At 44.9% G+C, this 14,879-nt stretch overlaps 1 protein-coding gene across 2 annotated transcripts in view; it reads left to right on the top strand.

The window, feature by feature from the left end:
* Positions 1-14,340, top strand: part of LOC116941639 (syndecan-4-like) — a 104,073-nt gene extending 89,733 nt beyond the window's left edge. For both annotated transcript variants that reach the window (XM_032952924.2, XM_032952925.2), the window contains exons 2-5: positions 3,946-4,063; positions 8,773-8,885; positions 13,256-13,442; positions 14,026-14,340. In XM_032952924.2, the coding sequence (XP_032808815.2) occupies positions 3,946-4,063; positions 8,773-8,885; positions 13,256-13,442; positions 14,026-14,195 (588 nt within the window). In that variant the 3' untranslated portion in view covers positions 14,196-14,340. The remainder of the gene's footprint in view (positions 1-3,945; positions 4,064-8,772; positions 8,886-13,255; positions 13,443-14,025) is intronic.
* Positions 14,341-14,879: the final 539 nt, after the last annotated feature.

Below are 14,879 nucleotides of genomic sequence, written 5' to 3'. Positions count from 1 at the left end.
GGAGTGGCGTCCGACGTTTCGGTTTTTCCCGCGCCGTAACTGAAAAAGCTCCCAAACACGTGGAGCGTGAACGTCGGACGTTATACCGGACAACAGCGTGCGGAACAGCCCAACAACACATCGGGAGGGAGCTATGTAATACTGGATGCTCTTGCAGGCAGCATTGGCCGTTTAAGTATAAATTGAGCGGAGGACCCATTCGAGGAGGCAAGGGTGGCTCAGAGGTCAGGGCGCTGAACCGGTATAGCTGAGGATTCTGGGTCCGAATCGGGTTTCAGCCGCTTGTGATTAAAGGGCGGTGAGTTGATGGCCTCGGCTTGGTTAACGACTTCATGAAAAAGAGCCCCCCCCCCCCATCAATAAATATTATTTTGGCACGATAATGTAGCTACTTTTCGCTTTAAAATTGTAAATATCAGTTTCATAGTCATGCGACAATCTCATAGCAGAGCGCATGTAAATTTAACTATTAACTATATTTTTTATTTTACCAGCTAAGGTCCACTGACTTAAAACTTTCGTAACTGCAGGAATTTATATTCTATGGTTCTTTCGGTAAAATCACGTAAATATAAAAATAAAGTGAACCCCCCCCCCCCCAAAAAAAAACACTCATGTAGACTGTAGCCTGGTTCTTAATCGGAGTGAGTGTACTGGCAGTCTATAATGTAGACTGTAGCCTGGTTATTAAGTTTGGTGAGTGTACTGGCAGTCTATAATGTAGACTGTAGCCTGGTTATTAAGTTTGGTGAGTGTACTGGCAGTCTATAATGTAGACTGTAGCAATGGTTATTAAGCTGGGTGAGTGTACTGGCAGTATATGTGACTTTACCGAAAGAACCAAAAAATAAGGCCCACTGAGCTGTATAATTCTTAATCAGAAGCGACCTGGCCACAAATGATAGCTCAACGAAGTGGCCTATCACATGTAAATGTAGAGTACTCTAAACGCACGATGTTTCTAAATGTGGAGGCAAAACTGGAGGACTCGGATAAAAATCCACGCGACCACGGGAAGAGAGAGACACCCAAACCCCAAATATACAGCAGGCATCAGGGTTTGGATCGAACCCACGACTACCTGTATACCTGGCGAGGTATTTAACATCTCGCCACTGTGACGTGCAATCGTGTGACCCCTTCCGTGTGAAGAACGAAAAGGTCGGCAGGAGATTGTTTTGGAGAAGTCCGTGAAGGGTGCCGTTACGTAGCCATTCTCTGGCACGCGGAGCGCACTGCCGTGTGTGTGATTTTCTAATTATTCATTGGAATAGTGACACAACGCGGATAGCACAATTGTAGTTGCGGCCTTTCAACCTCTGCCCCCAGAAGAATGATCCAGCAACCTCTGCACCGCAGTTCCACGGTGCTCACTGTTACGCTTACGACAGCAAACTTAGAAATTAGTGGAGGAGCTTTTAATAAACACCGCACACATCGTCGTGTGTGTGTGTGTGCAAGCGTCAGTTCGTTGCGTATGTCACTATCTGGGACTGTCTGTGTGTGTGCGGACATTTTTTGGCACGCACGAGCAGCTGGTCTACATCAGGTTCATAATCTTTATTTATCCCGGAGGAATCTGATGAGCTATGAAGTTCGTTTTCACAGACGTCCAGTAGGGGCAGGTCAGCGAGTTACAATAACAAAAACCATTAAATATTTGATTAAGATAGGGAAAAGTTGTTGTTTGACTTGCTTAACTTTTCTCTATCTTAATCAAATATTTTATGGTTTTTTGTTATTGTGACTCGCTGACAATAACGCATGGAAGTACAAATTGCACGAGTAGTTACATTCCTGCAGATCTGTGAAGACCAAATGCATGCTGGGGCAAGGCAGCAAAACAACAACAAAAACAACAATTCAAGAACGCACCAAGACAACAGAGCTCCCCCCGACTACCGTGTTCAATGCAATATGTTACCCATCGGTATTGCCAGGAGGTCTCCACCCTGTTCGCCATGAGTGATGCTTTTGCTTAAATTAATAAGTGTGTGTTGGCATGCCTACAGACGCACGCATTCATTTAGATTCTAAATTTAAACGTGAATGGATCTCAGATGTATTATTTAATGGCCTATAAGCGATTGTGCTTCTCACGGAGAAAAACGTGGTTTACGCTTTCTTTGTGTGCGCCTGTGTTAATGCATTGTAGATGGGGTTTTTTTGTTGTATTTCCATGCCGACGAAACATCAAAGTATTCCTTAAGCTTTTGAAAAGTTACCCTTGGGTGGAATATCTATGTGGCACTGTATTTATAACGTAGCTGCTAATGTTTCCAGTGTGTTGTTTTAACAGAGAGGGCTTTTAAAGCTAGCATTCGTTGCAAGCTTTGTTTCTAAGAGTTATGAAATTTTTCACGAGATGTGTGCAATCATAATTAATAAATATATGTTGTACATAATGCTTACTTTTTATAAGGTGGCATTTGGGGTGTGCGTGTTAATTGATGTCTCGTTTTCGTACTTCTAAATCATGTCCATATTTCTGCAGTACAATATATATTTTTTACATAACGTTCTAACATTCATATTACTCGAATGGCTTTTAATTCCGCTCCAACGGTGACTATGAATCTTGGGCTTTCGGTGACGCCACGTTCAGAATGCCCGGGCTGTTACTCAGAAGGCTGTGAGTGGGAAACCCAGTTGGGGATCATCTCGCCGTGTCATTAATTCCCCCACGGGTCGCTAAAATAAGTGCCACACTCTGTGGCAATTAACAGCGATTGTCCTCTGCGATGACTCCCTCCTAACCTACGCAAATGGGGTGCAATTTGCAACACTGACTCAGTGCTGGTCACAGGGTTTAGCAGGAAATAACTATGACTTACTACTCTTTGAAAACGTCGTACACTTAAATTGTTGATTTACTATGATACGGTTCTCCCGATGTGTTTTAGGTTTGTCCTGCCACACGATGTTAGGCCTGATGTCCAAACGGTTTGTTCCACGTTGTTGCGGAGCCTCTGCCCGCTGCTAAGTGGTTGTTGTCCATTCTTGACACGGATTGGCACCGGCGCTCTCGACGTAGCGTGGCTCTGGTTGTTTTTGCTTCGTCTGGGAGGAAACCGGGGTGCTGGGAGAAAGCTGACCGTGCGTGCGTACGAGCGGAAACTGGAGGACCCAGATACGCATCGGAGAGCCGTGTGGTGCAACTGCGAGAGCCTTCGTAATTGAATACAATTGAATACAATGCGTTGTATTGTGTGCCGCATTATACGCTGGAGTAATGGCTGTTTGGCAGAATTGCATCGCCGCTGTGAAGGAGCCTGGGCCCCGAGGGGTGCAGCAGGGATAAATGACACTCGAGCTGGGATGTCTGATCGTTTAAGTAACCGATGACTGTTTTGGAATTCAGTTGATATTTGTCTTGCCCGGCTTTTCACGTGTGCCACTGGACGGGAGGTTACGGACGCGTCGGTGACGTAATTTGCATTGTCCACCGTGTGGTGCTTGGTGTGGCTTGTAGGAGGTTTCCAGCCCTCAGGAAGCAGGGGGTGTGTTGGGGAGGCTGCGACTTTTAAAGGGGTCCCGAGTAACCGACCACAACGGAATCAAGTCGATAAAAAATGACACTGATTTAATAGATTGAAAAACGACTTATATCATCCCAGCTGTAACTTACACAGGTGATGTCCACATATGGTCGCTACTTTCTAAGGTTTAAAAAAAAAACATAACGGAAAGCAGAATATGTCACAATGCCGGAAGGGGTGAGAACTACATCTGAAACGCGCCGTCGTGAGTGCTGCATTATTATTACGCAACCGACAAAAAACACCGGTGCCTTTTCAACGTTCCGGAAGCGTCACAGAATATTTCCGAGGACAGCAGCTGCTTCAAGGTGGCCCGATGTTTGGGGGGGGGGGGGAAAGCCGCGCGATTGGTGGCGACCCCCCCCCACGTTTCCCGTCGCGTTGACCGCGCTCGTTGTTCCCGCAGGCGATGCCCTCGACGGAGAAGTTCTACGAGGATCTGTTGGACGAATACGATTTCTCCGGCTCGGGCTTCAGCACGGACGACGAGGGAGGAGACGAAGGCGAGCTCTACTCCGGCTCAGGTGAGGAGAGCCTCACCCTGGTGTGCTTCCGGTTAGCGCGGTTGGCTACGTACGGTGCGAAAGAAGTTCAGCACACACGCATACATGTAAAACGGTGTTCTTCATTGCAAGGCCCACGGGCCACTGGCAGCCCCTGGTGGCCTTTAGTGCGGTCCCTGACGTGCGGTCTCCGACAGTACGCAACACGTGACAACACCCGTTGCAGGCGGTGTGGCGGCCCTCACTCTGATGATGTCTTATCGGTGAAAGTCTCTTCTGAATAGTAGTTAAAGAGCACTGATAAAAGGTAAAGGGGCAGCGCTTGCAATCGCTTGCTCTTGCCTACTGCTGGCGGAAGGGTCCCCGCTAGCGGTTATTTTGGCGCATTCTTCCACGCTGACCAGATGTCTTGGAAGAGCTGGGAGTAACACACACCTTACCCCAACGCACACGACCTGCCGATGGACTACTTGCAGTGAACCCACTAAAACCCGCTGGTTCAACAAAGGCCGACCCACCGGGAGGTTGGATCAATGCGGCCGACCTCTAGATTCGAATTCCAGTGTCCTAAACGATCACACCATGGCAGCATCCTAATGTGGGGCCTCCGAGATTATCCGTCTGTCCGATCGCGTGGCCACATATCATCGTGTGTCCGAGTTAAAACGATGTCCGTTTCAGCACGAACAGAGGTGCAATTCCCGTATACGGGTCGCGAACGTTGCCATGAGTGACCTTGCCTGCCACGAATGCCTGCGTGGAAAGAGCCAAATTTGTCTTTCAGAAAATTCTGAACTGCCACGCCTGGTACATGAATCTTCAAATGATTTGTTAACGGCTAATACATACATATATGGGGGGGGGGGGGCGGGGGGGGAACCCCATTATTTAAAAGAAATAATTTTTCTGCATACAAAGTTTTTGAGCAAACATTGTAAACAAACAGGACGCAAATTGCGAAGTGCCATTTTAAATAGGGGCAAAGTTTAACCATTATCATCCAGTAGAGTCCGCTTCAAATTGTATTGTCTGACAGCGTGTATAGTATTTTTCTTCATATACACACTCGTATATTTCCCAGTGTTTACTTTACCAATCCATAACCAGACGTGGTTTAACAACAATAAATATGCACTGTGCAAGAGCTTTTTAAGGGCCTTTAAATGAAAGAACAAGCGCATCATTATTATAGATATATATTTTTTCGGTACCGAAACGCAGTAGTGCACATTTCAACTCAGCACAAAGGCAAGCCGGCAGTATTTTTTTTCCACTGCGTAGTTTTCCCCTCGAGATAAGTACGCACAGTAACAAACAAAAAAATCCCCCAAAATATGTCTGCGTGCAGCAATTATAGCTTGGAGATGCAGAAACGCTGACTAACCTCTTACTGGAAATTTGTGTCGCAGTGTTTCGCGGACGCGGGAGCCTTTGGCCTCATTTCTCAAAAGGAATGCAATGCGCAACCCTGGACCAGTGTTTACGCCAAAGGGCACAACGGAGATCTATGTAACGATGATCCAAATTGCATTGATAATGGGCAATATAAGGCAGAAGTCATGACTCAGAATAATGTTGTTTCGTAGCAGTTTCTCATGAATGTGCAGACGCCAGTCGATTTGCTTGGCGAAAAAAGCATCCGGGCAGATGCGGTTTTTCGATAACATTTATGAATCTCCATTAATTCTGAGCAAGCTTACCAAGCTTGAGGATTTACTGCTAATGACCATTATGAATGATTGGAATTTCTACATTTTACATCGGCACACTATTGTTTGCTGACTAGGCAGACCTTGCGGTTGGTGATTTATATTTAAAAGCGTGCAGTGTTGTTTTTTCTTTTTTTGCTAGCAATAAAAACAATTAAAGGTTTTAAGAGCCCAAAGGCATGCCCATTTCTGTGATGAAAAAATAATTAAGTAAAACCGAGAATGAAGTACTCAAGGTTCAATATTTATGGCCTAAGGCATCATGTTGACACAGTGGTAACACTTGGCCGCCACGGTGTCGAGATGTTAACTACCTCGCCGGGTATACAGGACGTCTTGGGTTCGATTCCGACCCTGATCCCTGCATATTTGGAGTTTGCATGTTCTGCCCGTGGTCACGTGGATTTTCCTCCGGGTCCTCCGGTTTTCGCCTCCGCATTTAGAAGCAACATCGCACGTTTAGAGCATTTGGCTACTTCTATGCATTTCCACATGATGAGCCACTTAATTCTGTGATCATTTGTGGCCAGGTCGCTTCTGAAAAAGAGCTATATAGCGTAGTGGGTCTCACCTGGTAAAATTAAAAATAGTTTTTTTTTGTTATAAATAGTTTAGTTTACTTGTGCCTCACAGTAAAAAGAGCTTGGGTTAGATTCCCGAAATGTTATTGACTAAACGTCCCAATGCTGAAACATTACCTGTCAGTGACTCACTTGGATTATATACGTAGTGACATCGCCTCCTACTGGGACAACTTGTCAAGACACGCCTAAAAAAAGTCTTGAACACTCGGTGATGCATTGTATGCATGTATTTTGAACTTCTTTCGGCACTGTACGTAGTCAACCGTCCTAATCAGAGGTCCTTTGCTGTGTAAACGGTCACAAATATAACAATAGTAATCACTTGCTCGCTCTATAAAAGATTTACGTAAATAATCGCATTGATTATTATTTTTTTACTACTATGTTGACATATTAACGTATCATGTAAGGTATTTTGGAACATAAACGTGCATCGGTGAGTACATGCCGGATTAAATTCTGGTTACATTTCATGAGTCGGAAGAAATGCTCCTAGATTAACGAAGACTTGACAAATAAATTAAAAGACAATGTTGTAAAGAGGTGAATGAACACAGGGAAGAATTTACTTTTCAAAGTGTTAAATGTTATTTTTCAACGGCATGCGTACAGTGAGGGAAACAAGTATTTGATCCCCTGCTGATTTTGTACGTTTGCCCACTGACAAAGAAATGATCAGTCTATAATTTTAATGGTAGGTTTGTTTGAACAGTGAGAGACAGAATAACAACAAAAAAATCCAGAAAAACGCACGTCAAAAATGTTATAAATTGATTTGCATTTTAATGAGGGAAATAAGTATTTGACCCCCTCTCAATCAGAAAGATTTCTGGTTCCCAGGTGTCTATTATACAGCTAACGAGCTGAGATTAGGAGCACACTCTTAAAGGGAGTGCTACTAATCTCAGCTTGTTACCTGTATAAAAGACACCTGTCCACAAAAGCAATCAATCAGATTCCAAACTCTCCAAGATCTCACCTTGTGGAGTTGCAATGATCATGAGAACGGTGAGGAATCAGCCCAGAACTACACGGGAGGATCATGTCAATGATCTCAAGGCAGCTGGGACCATAGTCACCAAGAAAACAATTGGTAACACACTACGCCGTGAAAGACTGAAATCCTGCAGCGCCCGCAAGGTCCCCCTGCTCAAGAAAGCACATGTACATGCCCGTCTGAAGTTTGCCAATGAACATCTGAATGATTCAGAGGACAACTGGGTGAAAGTGTTGTGGTCAGATGAGACCAAAATGGAGCTCTTTGGCATCAACTCAACTCGCCGTGTTTGGAGGAGGAGGAATGCTGCCTATGACCCCAAGAACACTATCCCCACCGTCAAACATGGAGGTGGAAACATTATGCTTTGGGGGTGTTTTTCTGCGAAGGGGACAGGACAACTTCAGCACATCAAAGGGACGATGGACGGGGCCATGTACCGTCAAATCTTGGGTGAGAACCTCCTTCCCTCAGCCAGGGTATTGAAAATGGGTCATGGATAGGTATTCCAGCATGACAATGACCAAAAACACACGGCCAAGGGAACAAAGGAGTGGCTGAAGAAGAAGCACATTAAGGTCCTGGAGTGGCCTAGCCAGTCTCCAGACCTTAATCCCATAGAAAATCTGTGGAGGGAGCTGAAGGTTCGAGTTGCCAAACGTCAGCCTCAAAACCTTAATGACTTGGAGAAGATCTGCAAAGAGGAGTGGGACAAAATCCCTCCTGAGATGTGTGCAAACCTGGTGGCCAACTACAAGAAACGTCTGACCTCTGTGATTGCCAACAAGGGTTTTTGCCACCAAGTACTAAGTCATGTTTTGCAGAGGGGTCAAATACTTATTGCCCTCATTAAAATGCAAATCAATTTATAACATTTTTGACATGCGTTTTTCTCGATTTTTTTGTTATTATTATGTCTCTCACTGTTCAAATAAACCCACCATTAAAATTATAGACTGATCATTTTTTTGTCAGTGGGAAAACGTACAAAATCAGCAGGGGATCAAATACTTTTTTCCCTCACTGTAAAACCAAATGCCCTGATGATAGCATATGCGTCCCACTGGTTACAGCTGTACATTTGAAAAAGTCGGAAATGTGAAAATGACAGTTACACCATGCACAAATACCATACTGGGTCTCGGCGGTCAATTGATCAGGGCTCATGTGTGACGTAGGACATACGATTTAGCACTGCAGTCGAGTGCAACTTATGAATTCAGCTTGTGTGCACGCGAGGACTAATCACTGGGCAGAATCCTGCGAGGTGGTGCCGGCTTGGGGAGACCTTCATCCAGCAGTGGACTGGTCATGGCTTATGATGATGATGATGATGGGCGGGTGGTACGTGCCCACGTTGACGCTTGTATGAGCTGTGTCTTGAATTATCTGAATACATCTGTTGAATACATCTTTTGTACACGCCGGACCCTTACCCAGGTGATTTATCTGAGCAAGACCAGGGCTGGAACGTGCACACACCTCACAAGGGCGAGAAGATGGTGACCAACCCGACCAGGGTTTTGCCAACAACGACGCAGGACAGAGTAAAGGTACCTTGAGTGACAGCAGTCTGATCTCTGCCCCCCCCCCCCCTTGTGCTTATTTTAGAATGGAAAATGATAAGGGCACATGCACCCCTCCTTTTAGTTTATCCATTTTTAATGTTCAACTTCTCTGAGCCACCAATGCCATGTGCACGTGTCCGCGTGGTGGCACTGCTTGGAGTCTCCCTCGTGTCCAAGTTTATGGAAACTGACCGCCGACCGTTAAATGCGATCGTCCTTGTATTAAACGTGCCGTGCTTTTGAACCTGTGGGTGGCCGTGGGCTATGAACTTGGGGGTGGGGGGGGGGAGGCTGTTGTTTGTGCACTGGGGTGAGGCAGGGGTTATTTATTTAGTCCTATGGATCATCGTTTTGTCTGATTTATTCAGAACCGGCAAGACATTTGGAATGTTTGTTTACTTTTTGACAGAAAATGAGCGGGCAAATAAACAATTTTAAGTTCGTTGCTTCGGTTGTAATATATAAACGCATGTTTATAAAAAATATATATATAACAGTTATATTGTTCGCTGTGAGTTAAGAAACCACACGGGATTAATTTCAGCTGGAGGGACTTCCCCCCTACCACCCAGCTGTTTTGGGGGGGGGGGTATCGTGGGGGTGGGAGGATGGAGGGTCAAGGGGGAGTCCAGAAGGTTGGGGTTTGTGGGACCCCCGGAGAATATTTAATCAAAAATTAAGCCCCCGGAATCACTGATTTTAAAATCTGGCCATTCAGATTCCAACTGTCGAGGGGGAAGTTGTCCTCAACCCACTACGTGTGCGTTTAGGCAGTGTTGAGCTCTGGTAGTGATCGCATTGTCCCTAATGTATTATAATGCCAGCCTTAAACCAGAGGTACAGTCTCCCAGACTTCCACCACACCGCACAGGCCACTTCCCATTTCACATCTGATTACGAGGCGCGTGCGAGAGAGAGAGAGAGGGTTCTATCCACTCTCGTAAATGTGCCACTGAATCGACGTCCACCGTGCAGTTTCTACTGCCCCTTGCCTGCAAGGACGCTTTTTTTTTCTTTTAACTGGCTCTGCGATACACTCTGTATGCTGAGAATTAATCCACTATCATTGTCAGGATTATGCCCTGGTGCAAAGGTTAGCGCAATGACGACTGGACTGGTTGGCAATCCAGAACTCACCGGTGCATGTATATCTCCCCGTTTAGCATTGGAACAATGGGCATTTGTCGATTAGCGGGTCACATGCAGTGGGGTAAAGTGTGGGTACTCACACTTCTTCCAAGATATTTGGCCTGCATTGGAAGAGTAGGCCAAATGCCCTCGAGAGCCGTTTCCTTGACCTCTCTATAGTGGAGGCTCTTTTTCCAGTCATGGTGTATGGCGTAAAGCAGACAAATAAGCGAAACTACAAATTCCGTAGGTATTAGACTGACATGGCAATTTACATAATCCTTCGAATGTACCCAGTCTCATACTGCCACGAAAAATAATTGTACATCTGGGCCTACACAAATGATCAGGATTTACTGCGTCTATTTTTAAGCATGTAGAAACCCACAGAGACGGGAGGCTTTTTTCAATGAAGATGTGGGTCAAAATAATGATTCGATACAGTGAGGCCAAATTCCAGTGTGAAGTACAATAAAATACCAAAATATTGTACAATAGCACAGGTTTTATGAATCCTATTATATTCTGATTATTAATTTGCTTCCAAAAAGTAAACATATGAAGAAAACAAACGAAGGCCAAGTGAAAATGGCAATATGAATGCAATTGAAATATAAGGGGAGGAGGGGGTACTGCAAAAGTAAATAAATTACATTTTGGTTCAAATGAGGGTATAAATTTTAGTTTTATTACAATCGTGAGAAAATAAAATTAGAGGCGTTTTAACCCTTGATAATTCCGTCCATCGTGATAGACTGTTAAGATTTATAGTACTTCTGTGAAATTATATTAAACATTTTCAAATCACATTGAGCCCCCCCAAAAAAGTATTTTTTTTTGTCAAAATAACAATGAATCATTAATTTGACGAGAGCATGAACAACGGCTGCATTCGTATTGTGTGAAACGGTGAGGTCAGGCTGAATTTGATCGCTATCAATGTTTGTAAATCATTGGGTCTGCTCTCTGTACCTCTAATGCTTCTAGAAGATATCCAAATTGCACCATGACTACTTTTAAGAGACACTATTATTGCCGTTCAATGCTTTATACATTCAAATTATTAATACAGCGCTACTCCAAAAAATGCATGCAATGTATTGAAATAATATAATAAAATTATGCATTGGCTGAGTGACGGGATCTTTTAAAAGCACTGTTTAACAACGCGTGAAGCATTTTGGGTAGATTTACAGCGCGCTGCTGTGGAACTACACCAATAAATCCCTCGGCAGTTTTACTTCGTAGCCAGTTCTTGTAAGCAATTTATCAGCACTCCAGACGTTGCAATTTCTGCCAGCGGGGTTCGCCTTTACAACGCCTAGGTACGCCATGATGCAATTCGCAAGGGGTTGTAATAGTATTGCACTATCATGAACCCAGAGAGCATTTCCCAAATGGCCAGTTAACTCCCAGCACACGAGATGTTCCGTGCACCCTGTACGGATGATGGCCGACGCGATGTAACTGGTGCTCAGGAGCCAAGTTGGCCATCTTAAGATTGTGGCCTCTGGGTTTGCGAAGTGCGATTGTGTGTGTGAGTGTGTGTGCGAGTCAAAGCTGTGTTTTTGCAATATTTGCCATGCTGTTTTGTGAACGTAAAAGAAACCGCTTGCGCTTTGAGGCTCCTCCGGAAAATGAATCATTGTTTATTATTCATTGAGAAGCCTGGAGCTGTTGCTTGGCAATAATATCATCAGAAAGTGTTCCGATCAATCTCACTATTTCCATAGGGCAGGCAGCTTTGTTGTTGCCCTTAATTGACTGTGGAGGATATTAAAATCGCTGATGAGCAGCCGAACATTAATATGTGTCCAGTCATTTCAGGATTATGCATTTAACGCAGAATTATATTGCAATATTGTGGCCCCGAGAAGCGAGCAGAGCATGGGCCTTCATCATGATTTTATGAAAATGGTTTAATATAAAATTGCTTAGGCATGCATTCACACCTCCCTATGTCAATTCCAAAAAAAAAACAAAGTGCATCTTATATTCTGGACAATCACAAACAGTCATTGCTAAAATAATCAATGTTTTCCATCTTTTTTTCTGAGATATAATACTGTATTCATGTATGTATGTTGAACTTCTTTCGCACCGTACATAGCCAACCATGCTAATTTGAGGTGCGGCATTTGTAGCACATACACAAGTAAATTATGTGTTCAACCTATGCTAGTTATTTTATTTCACTCCAACAGTCCACTGTTTATGTTGTGACTAACTGTAATATATATCATATGGGGTATAATGATGAATGAAAGTTAATTCGGTATTATGCCGATAAAAACTCGTCCTGAAACATTCGTATCAGATTCTGTAATCGAATCGCAACTGAATCGTAACAATTCAGAAAATCCCTTCGCTGGGGGGAATGAATTGTCACTCGCTTCCTGGAATGATTCTCGCTCTCCCCGGTGGCACACTGGCCTCTTGATAGATTTACGCCAACGACCATCATTATCTCCCTGCAGTCAGCCATGAGAGATGTTCTTCCATTACACTATTGAACAGGGTTTATGAAAGGTTATTTCGTTGCCACAAAAAAATGCACCTACAGCAGAGTGTACGAATTGCAAAAAAGGCCACAAAGCATAAGTGGCTAAGAAGGCAACGCACTCAGAATTTTTATTGGCGTCATTATAAATAAACATGGACTACATTTCACGGAAAGATCATCTCACCTTAAGATAGGTTCATCAATTCTAAGCTGAACTATTTTTATTTTACCAGGTAAGGCCCACTGAGCTATCTAGCTCTTTTTCAGAAGTGACCTGGCCACAACTGATAGCTCAACGAAGTGGCTTATCACGTGGGAATGTATAGCAGCCAAATACTCTAAACCCATGTTGGTTCTAAATGTGGAGGGAAAAACCGGAGGACCCGGAGGAAAATCCACACGACCACAAGGAGAACATGCAAACTCTTAAGTATACAGGCATCATCATGAACGGGATCGAACCCACGACCTCTTGTATACCATCTCGCCACCGTGGCACCCTCTCATTGACCCAATTCAATTCACCAGACTGTAATTAGGTCAATGCAACACTGTATTTGTCCCCATAAAAAAATAGAAAACGGCACCATCTGAGTGTGAGAAATGTCACCCCGGAGTTCACAGGGTTCTGAGTCGTTTGAGGCAAGTGTGCACCCTCCAGCTCCTCCTGTGCACCAAGCGACCGTGGCTCTTCACATTCTCCGCGCCCTCTGCCACCTTGCAGCTGCTGGTCGGGGAGTCGGCCGAAGACTACCCTGAGGAGAGCGGCTCCGCTGGAGAGACCGGGACGGACACGCCCTCTGACCCCTGGATCCAGCGTGGCCTGTCACCAGAGGGCAGCTCCCCCTACGACGTTTCTGCTCACAAGACTCACGGCGCGAGCCTCCTGGACCGCACGGAAGTCCTGGCTGGTGAGGAGCCAGCTGCTGCCGCATGCCTTCGCTCTGCTCGCCAGCTCCATCTGCTCGTCCCATTAAACGGATTAAATTTCAACATGCTTCCTTTCTTACGCTTATTAAAATACTTCCATATTGCTGCAGTGTTTTCTCCGGGTAAAATATATTTTAACAAAAAATTGGACAAAGGGCCTTGTTAGTGGTGAGATGTAAATTACCTCACGTTTCTAAATGTGGTGGGAAAAATCAGAGCACCAGAGAAAAATCCACGTGACCACGGGGAGAATATACAAACTCCAAATATATATGCATCAGCGTCGGGATTGAACCCACCACCTCCTGCATATCAAGCGAGGTCGTTAACGTCTCGCCACCGTGGCACCCACGAGAGACGGTGGGGTTGGCGGGAGAATTGAAACATGGCCATTGTTTCAACTGCCGCACCGGGAGATCGAACCAACGGCTTCTGCGTTGCAAGCCCAGCGCGCTAACTGTTTTGCCATGGCAGCATCGTACGTACGTGTGTGTGCGCGCGTAATGCATCATATGATAATACCTTGTGAATAACAATAACTGAGTGCGCGTGCGTACCTTGCAGCCATCATCGCTGGAGGTGCAGTGGGGCTCCTCTTCGCCGTCTTCCTCATCCTCTTCCTGGTGTACCGCATGCGGAAGAAGGAGGCCGGCAGCTTCTCGGTGGCCGGACCGCTGCCCTACAAGACCAACCTGGCATACCAAAAGGCCCCCAACGATGAGGGCCCCATGTAATTCCTTGGGCCCAGCAGTGAGGGCCACCAGCCCCTCCCCAACCCCAAGCAATGCACGACATGCACCAACGCCTGCCCAGCAGGGCCAGCCCAGCCATGGAACCATTAACTTATTTAATTAAATTGAACAGCGGTAAAGTGGAATTTAGCGTACGTGAGTGATTTGATATTTACCCTTTGCATCTACAGTATGTGTAAACATACGTTTGGCTTGGTCAAGAAGACATCTTGGCCACTGTTCGTGATGCTACCACACCATTACCATCGCTTCCTTATGCTAGATCCCTCAGCTTTTGAGCAGTTGACCTGACACTCGACCTTAAAGATCGTCTGCAGTGGGAACAGAGATAAAAAAAAAACATATGGTGGAATAAAAACAAATACTGTGCGTCGAAAGTTAATATAGAACTTGATGACATTTTAATTCTAATCTGGTTTCTCAGGTGTCTGTAGATGAAAGGGTTAAGTGATGAACACTGTGGCATATTTTAATGCCATTGGCATTTCGATTCGTGTTGTTCATGTGCAAGACCTCCAAACAACTGATACCAATTTTGTTAAATTAAGTTAGTGCTTCCATATATTTACTTTGACCCTGTAAATCTAGAAAAAAGCTGGCAGACTTCTTCAATGTGTCAGTGATCGTTTGCCTTTGGTTATTTCTTGCTGTGCAGCTTATTATGCT

This window comes from Petromyzon marinus, chromosome 12 (genome assembly GCF_048934315.1).
Source record: "Petromyzon marinus isolate PM22_M1 ecotype Great Lakes invasive population chromosome 12, UKy_Petmar_22M1.pri1.0, whole genome shotgun sequence".
Taxonomy (NCBI): Eukaryota; Metazoa; Chordata; class Hyperoartia; order Petromyzontiformes; family Petromyzontidae; genus Petromyzon; species Petromyzon marinus.
Note: the sequence above shows the minus strand (reverse complement) of the source record. Positions and strands in the feature narration are given on the sequence as shown.